General features: G+C 34.2%; 1 protein-coding gene across 1 annotated transcript; it reads left to right on the top strand.

Annotated features, from left to right (window-relative positions):
- Nucleotides 1-3,137: 3,137 nt before the first annotated feature.
- Nucleotides 3,138-8,015, top strand: LOC107879874 (probable acylpyruvase FAHD1, mitochondrial). Its single transcript, XM_016726808.2, has 7 exons — nt 3,138-3,558; nt 3,989-4,154; nt 6,270-6,322; nt 6,463-6,525; nt 6,912-6,962; nt 7,038-7,155; nt 7,747-8,015. Exons 1-7 carry the CDS (start codon nt 3,346-3,348, stop codon nt 7,860-7,862), a joined length of 780 nt encoding a protein of 259 aa, XP_016582294.1. The 5' UTR covers nt 3,138-3,345; the 3' UTR covers nt 7,863-8,015.
- Nucleotides 8,016-8,051: the final 36 nt, after the last annotated feature.

Raw genomic sequence — 8,051 nt, 5'->3', positions numbered from 1 at the left:
ATTTTAATTTACAGATGCTAGATGAATGTGGGTCAGCTTTGAAATTTTTTTAAGTAAATGTTAGGTTTAATTGGATTATAGTAATATCTTTTATTTTGTGGTAGTTTACAGTTCGTAGATGAATCTCGATCGGCTTTGAGAAATTTCTGTGTGTAAAATTTAAATTTAATTGTATTATTTTGATATCACTTTTATCGTATTATTTTGTTGCAGTTTACAGGTGATAGATAAATGTTGGTCGTCTTTGAGAAATTTTTTTATGTAAAGGTTCGGTTTAGTTGTATTATTATGATATCTCTATTATCATATTATTTTGTTATTGTTTACAGGTGATAGATGAGTGTCAGATGACTTTGAGGAAAATTTTGTGTGTAAAGATTAGATTTAATTGATTATTTTGATGTCTCGATCATTGTATTGTTTTGTTGCAATTTATAGATGGTAGATAAATGTCGATCGACTTTTAAAAATATTTTTTGTAAAGGTTAGATTTAATAAATAAATTCTTCATCTTTACATACTCAAAAGATATTGAATTTAATTATTATATTCATTTTTATTATTTAAACAAATATCTTATTTAGTATAATGTTTGAACTCATTAAAGTGAGGTACACGCGCAAAGCGAGTACACCTAAACTAGTGTGTGTGTATATATATATATCCAATAGACAATAGTATTAGACATCCCAAAGAATCTTTTGGACCTTGATAATATATTCGTAAAAAGCAACAAAAAAATACTAAATAGATTTTTTATTAAATATACTCTTTGAAGTTTAAACGTGCATTTGTACATGTCCAACTTTAATATGGTATTACCAAATACCGTACCGAACAGAAATTTAATTTACCGATTACCGAACCGATGTTTATAAGTATGATATGTGGTATCTATGTTCAAATACCGATTACCGAATTTTCGAATCCAAATTTTGAAAATACCAAACCGAATATCGAATGCCCACCCCTAGTTTTAAAGGATATTTTAACAAAAAAAATCTTTTTAACTTTTTTAGCTAATATAAAAGTTGAAAATAGTTTTTTTCTTCTTTAGCTCCTTTTATCAGTTAGAATAGAATTACCTTATATACTTTTTAAACTGATGATAACACGGGTCATGTAGATAAGATTATGACAACCTCTTTATTAATTTTCATTTAAATAACATTTTAAAAATGCCTAATAAAATACAAAATATTTTTCATTTCTTCATCTTTTCCGAATTGAAGTAGGATAAATATTTGCTAATATATTCCTTGATTTTAAAGTTAATGTAAAAAAATGATCAATAATAATTTTATCGATGAAATTTTAAAGATATTTTATGATTTGAAGTGATGTATAAATTTTCGTGCTTTATGGCAGAATGATTGTTGTATCTTAACTTTATAATCAAGGATTATATTAGTAAATGTTTATCCTTCTTCAATTTGGAAAATGGTAAGAAATAAAACATTTTCTATTTTATTAGGAAAAATAATTTTAAGAATTAATGAGGGATTACTATTATCTTAGATATATGAAAATTAATAATGGGTTGCAATATTTTTATTAGAAAAATAATGTATTTAAAAAGAAAGGTTTAGTGGTTTAATTAAATTAAATTGAACATCTTATGTATGAGGTTCAATTCGAAATTGATCAATGTGCCGCTAATAATAGGGGCAATTTTAGACCGAACTTTAAACGCAATACATTTTTGTTATATTTCATATTAGTTTAAAGACATTTTGACCCTTTTCCATTATAAAGACATTTTGACCCTTGTCAATTATAAAGAGATCTTCTCCATAATAAACAAAAGGCCTAACCAGTCGTCAGACCCCTTAAGTACGCGCGATCTTTCACTTAGACACCTCAAGTAAACGTTGCTCACTTTTAGCATCTCAAGTAACTATAAAGTGTGTCATTTTGGCACCTTTTGTTGAGTTAACAAAATAATACTATGTGTGTGTGTTACACACGTTGATGAGCTGAAAAATGACGAATAAAATGTAGACATGTGTCATTTTTATCCAAATAATTTATAAATAATTAATTTAAATAAAAAAATATCCCCTCCCCCTCCCCTAACCTACCCACCCCACTAGTCTTCTTCTTCAAACACCCCACTCACCCCACCATTCTTCTTCTTCAAACATCCCTCCCCCCACCCACCACCCCTCCCCCATCCCACCCCCTCCCCCATCAATTTTTTCATCAAATAGCCCACTCATCCTGTCAGTCTTCTTCCCCTCTTTATCTTTTTCAAAGGGGGACCCCCCACCCCCCACCCCCCACCCGCACCCGCACCTTAGTCATCTTTAATTTTTTTTCATCGATTTTGATTCGAATTTTTTTTTCAGATTTGCTTCATCTATTTTTCTTCAATTTTTAGTTTTTTTAATTGATTTTGTTTGATTTCAATTTTCTTCACGAATTTAGCTTTATTTTTTAATTTTTCATCGATTTTCAATTTTTCTTCACTGATTTTTCTTGATTTTTATACTTCGATTTTAATTTTTTTTATTGATTTTGTTTTATTTCAATTTTTCTTCACTGATTTAGCTTTATTTTTCAATTTTTCTTCATCTATTTTGTTTGATTTTTAATTTTTCTTCGTTGATGTTGCTTATTTTTTATTTTTCTTCATCAATTTTGCCCTTAATGATTAAAAAAAAGGTACTTATTATTTAATCTTCACGAACCTTTAAATGCGTATATAAATTTCACTCAATAATTCTTATCGTTAAATAAATTAAGATTGATAAAAATAACGGATAAAAATGTGAGAGAAGTATAAATTAATGGGTGTTGAGTTAATATATTATTTTTGGCAAGACGAACTTCTAAATGTGTATTGAATTTTAAAATTTTTTTCAATAATTTTCATCATTAAATAAACTTAAGATTGACAAAAATAATGGATAGAAATAAGAAAAAAAAGTATAAATTAATGAAAATAAGTTAATATACTTTTGGTGGGCCAAATTGGGCGCCATATTAGTCAAAAAAGGGTTTTCACGCGCTTTTATGGAGGTGTAATATACGCATCTTGCCATCTCAGCAAAAGATGTTAAAATGATACACTTTATGACTACTTGAAGTGGCAAAAGTGAGGGACGTCTAAGATGACGCGTGCTCAAGGGCCTGGCGATGGATTTTGCCTAAACAAAATGTTGTGCTTAACCAGTGGTACATCAAGCTTCAAGGACAGTTCCCAGGAAACCAAATTTTTGGAAAAGCAGCAGCAGCAAAGAAGAATTTCTCTTCTTCTACTCGACATTGTTGGTTATTTCCATTTCGTGCAGAGTTGGCACGGACTTTTCAAAAACACACACATATATATATATACACAATACTATGTATGCGAAAATTCAAACATTCACCGTTGCTCGAAACGTAGTGCGCTGTGGCGGTAAAGCAATCTCAAAATCATTTTCATCAAGGAACATGACCACCTCCGGCGCCGCAACGGCAGAACATCAGAATCTACTCAGCGTCGGCAGTAAGATCATTGCCGTCGGTCGTAACTACGCCGCTCACGCCAAAGAACTCGGCAACGCCGTGCCTAAGGTTATTCTCCCTCTCTGACTCGTCGTTGATTGATATTTCTTACCGAATGTCTGGGTGATCTGTAAGTGTAGTGTGATTTAACTTACGAAGGAGCCAGTGGTTCATGAATCTGACTATCTGACGACATTGTATTTGATGAACATGTCTGTAACTGATGCTTTAAGGGTTGTTTGGTACAAGGGGTAAGGGATAATAATCCTGGGATAAAATGTAGGATTACTTTATCCTGCATCTGGTTTTAGTCCCGGGATTAGTTATTCCGCCATTTGCACTATCAATGGTGAGATAAATTATCCCATATATATCTAATCCCATGAGATATCCGGTACATGGGATAACTTTGTCTATCCATCCCCCATACAAACAACCTCTAGGCTCTAAGGTGATATTCTATGTTTTTAAAAAGTGTAATGTTGATTTAATTTTGAAGGAGCCGGTGTTGTTTATGAAGCCCACATCATCGTATTTAGAGAATGGAGGGACAATCGAAGTTCCTCATCCATTGGAATCACTGGATCACGAGGTGGAGTTGGCAGTTGTCATCAACCAAAGAGCTAGGGATGTACCTGAAGCCACTGCTATGGACTATGTTGGAGGTATTATTTTAGCATTTGATGCAACATACCATACATTTCCCAAATTTGGCAAGCCTTGTTTGCTCGATTTTGTATTTTGATTATTAAGGTTGATAACTTGAATGGAATTTGACTTTATTTTGCAAGTCTAGCTCTCTAATCTTGTTTGATATAATGCATATCTAATTGTTATTGTAGCTAATAAAAGGAAGAAAGTGCCTCTATTGTTTGTTGATCTGTGCAATTTTTGACATCCAATGCATTATTAGGCTACAATATGATGTTGATCTGCTATCATGGTTCTCATTTTCTCTTTTCAATGGTCTCTACTCTCTAAACTATTAAAGCATTACACATTGGAGGAAGTTACTACTGTGAGCTTTCTTTTGACTTGCATTTTAATTTATAAAGAAAATACTTGAGAATTAGAGTGCTTCCGCCAATGAAAATGACGTTAATTCTTCTGATGCTAAGTTTTTGTTTCGGGGGTGTACTGAATTGGTGTTACTGAATGATGTGTTTGTCTTCTCTTGGTAGATATCAGCATAAATTCTTTACCAATCCCAAAGATAAAAGAAAGCTCTAGGGATATTGACTTGCCTCTTGGTTGGAGATCTTTGACAAGCCTTTAATTAGTGCTCAGATAAAATGTTGCGCCCCTGACCTATCAATTGCACTACTCAGTGTAGCTTTTTCACTATTCACTGGTTTGAGGTTATAAATAGATGGCGTGCATGATATTGGGTGTATAAAGGTTCTTATTACCCTGAAAATCTAAAGAAAAGGAATCCTCCTTTTTAGTGGTGATCTCCATTTCATCTCTTGCCATATCACCTATTGGTGAAAGGCCCCCACAGTGAACCAGTTTAAACCTCTATCATAGATCTACTACTGTTAATATTATAATGTAATAGTACACCGCAGTCAACCTCCTTTCTTAACCCTTGTTTCATTACATCAGTTCCTACCACCTCCTTGACATTATTCTTTGATCAGTCTCATAGTTCTTTGTAAGCTGAAGACCCAGAAGGCTCTTGTGTGGAGTTGAGTTAAGTCAGTGAACAAGCTGTTTCTTTTTTCCATGCTTTGTCCCACACTCTTAAAATTAGAGTATATAGTTAGGAGCTTGGATTTTTAGAAAGAATCGCTGAAATGGAGATCTGGAAAGGGAAGGAAGCGCTGAAGTCACAGTTGAGTTGTGAATTTTACTTTGTGAAGCAAATATTGTGTATGGAAGATCATTTCAGTCATACAGGATGATTCTATGACCTGTACAGGTACAAGCGTATAGTCTGTACAGGGACGACCGATTGACCTGTACAGGGGACAAGCTCATTTCCTATTTGAGGAAGTAACGTGTCTAAGTGGCACTGTGGACGATTAGGAACGATTGTTCCACCATGTTATTGGTCTTACAAGAAACTAGATATGAACATCGAGTCATTAGGGCGAGGACATTAAGGGCTGCCCAAGTAAAGCCCATGAAAGGCAAGTGCTGTTCTTGAATACTACAACTACAGGCTACAATAAATGATTTTCGATGCTCAAGTTGCACGAGTTAGATTGTTGGGCAACAAGGCTTTGATTGAAATTGATTAGAAGTAATAATCTGGATTCAATTCGGTTTGCTTGCTTATTTTCCTGTTCCTTCTTTGTTGGAGAATTTTCACATTCCACCCAGTGCCACAGAACGTTGCAGAGCATTGGCTGCTTTTTGAGAGTTTTATCTATGTTTGAGCACAAAATCAAGTTGAGGCTTGCCCAGACATTGCGATCGTTGCGAACATCAGCCAATCTGTGTGGGTAGCTATCAGCCACTTCTTGGGCAATAGATTTAAGACCTCCATAAATACCACCTTTACAATTTTGGGTTGCTGTTCCTTGGCTTAGGTCCTATTCAAGTAGCTTATTTAGCTATGTCCGTTGATTTTATGGGATACCCTTTTTGTTTTCAAAAATGGAAGCAGTGGAACAGCAAAACCAGGTTAATCTTTTTGGGGATTGTTTTTCGTTCTTTCTGTGTCTCCGTTCTTTAGACCTATTCATCCATTCGCTTTTCTTCTGAGCCTGCATTATATTGTTTGTCCCAACAAATATGTGGACTTGAGTCAGGTGGCTGGAAATTCTTTTTTTCAGGCTATGCACTTGCTTTGGATATGACTGCGAGGGAGATCCAAGCTACAGCAAAGGTTTGAATTCCTTTGCATCATATATTTTGAATAGCCATGACCATTTGTGGTATTTACTTCTATTCTTCAATTATTACTATTTGACCTTCATTGTCATACTAAGGATGGCGATACCAACTTTTACCAATTCAAACTGACAGTCTGCAGGTCTGCCATGGACTGTTGCTAAAGGCCAAGACACATTCACTCCTATTAGCTCAGTTGTAAGAAGTTTTGCTATGCCATCTATTGGTTATCATTTTTCTTTGTTTTTCCCCTAAAGTTAGACAGTACTCCCTCCGTTCCACAATAAGTTAATTGTTGGATTTTGGCACACATGTTTAGAAGAAAAAGCAAAAACATAAATTTATCATGTTTTTCCATTTTTACCCTCTTCAAAAAGCAAAGACACATGATATATCACTCCCAATGCACATTTAATGGAGGGTAAATTTGGAAAAAATTTCCAACATTTACCTTGAATTGTGAACCATTCACTTATTTTGAAACACTAAAATTGCTCCAACAATTCACTTATTGTGAAACGGAGGGAGAATATTTATCATGTTTGAGATTATTTTATGGTCATCTTTCCCTTTTTCCCTTGCAGTTACCACAGTCGATGGTGCCAGATCCACATGACAGAGAATTGTGGCTGAAGGTGATTATTTTTCTTGTTGCCTGCTTGATGTTGGTCTTCGCAATTGCAGCTGATAATGATCTGCCTACTCTGCAGGTTGATGGAGAACTTCGGCAAAAAGGCTCAACAAGAGATATGATATTTAAGATCCCATATTTGATTAGCTACATAAGTTCTATCATGACCCTTCTCCGTGGAGATGTTATTTTAACTGGTAGGATGATTCATGCTACTTCTTTGTTCAGTTGATAAATGGCCTTCAGTGAAAGTTCTTTTCCTTTTTGAATCACATTGCAGTTTATTCTAATAATAAAGTCATTGAAACATTTGCAACTCCTAGGTCTGGAATGATAAACTGAGGTCATTAGGCTTCTTTTTCTATGTGCTTGCATTTTTCTTGATACATGTGTGTGGTTTTGAGAAGAGGCGTGTGTTTTGGTTGGTCTGCTACGTTCTTGGATCTTTCCTGGCTTCCTTCCATTGGGAGTTCTTTATTACGTAATTTACTTATAGGCTCAATGCTTGTGTATCACTTGAGAAACAAAGGAAAATCATTCATTTTACACTAATCTTCTTTCTAAGAGAATGCTGCAAGCTGGTTATCTTAATAACTAATTTGGTAACCCAGCCCACTGTTTCCTATATTTCACTGAGTAATTAATTATGTTACTAATCTATTTCTAAAATAGCAAGTACTCTTAACTTTACCTAGTTTGTTGGGAACACTAAAACGCTCTTGTTCAAGTTATACAACTCTTGTTACAGTTAAGCTGATTCAGTGTTTCGATTTACTGATTTTCTGTAGGGACTCCCAAAGGAGTTGGTCCTGTTAAGGTTGGTCAGAAGATTGATGCTGGCATAACAGGTCTCCTGGATGTCCACTTTGATGTTGGAAGACGCCCAGGAGCGAAACAGCAATGATTCACTGAGTTCTTATTTTTGTTTGTTTGTTGTATACTTAAACCACTTGTTTGTGGACAATTCTTAATTTTCCTTTCAAGATTTCCCAGATATGTCGTACAATAATAAAACCACTAACTTGCATCTTTTCAAATAAAGTTACAATTTGAAATAGATGCTTGATTTTTCTTCAGTGGAATGCTTATGTAT

The sequence above is a fragment of the Capsicum annuum genome, chromosome 1, assembly GCF_002878395.1.
Source record: "Capsicum annuum cultivar UCD-10X-F1 chromosome 1, UCD10Xv1.1, whole genome shotgun sequence".
Lineage (NCBI taxonomy): Eukaryota > Viridiplantae > Streptophyta > Magnoliopsida > Solanales > Solanaceae > Capsicum > Capsicum annuum.
Note: the sequence above shows the minus strand (reverse complement) of the source record. Positions and strands in the feature narration are given on the sequence as shown.

What these genes read in the sequence shown, in the direction of transcription:
- LOC107879874 (XM_016726808.2), top strand. Translation starts at nt 3,346, where the DNA reads ATGTATGCGAAAATTCAAACATTCACCGTTGCTCGAAACGTAGTGCGC. An exon ending in ACAGAGAATTGTGGCTGAAG is followed by an intron (nt 6,963 to 7,037) that starts GTGATTATTTTT and finishes CCTACTCTGCAG; the next exon opens with GTTGATGGAGAACTTCGGCA. An exon ending in TGGAGATGTTATTTTAACTG is followed by an intron (nt 7,156 to 7,746) that starts GTAGGATGATTC and finishes GATTTTCTGTAG; the next exon opens with GGACTCCCAAAGGAGTTGGT.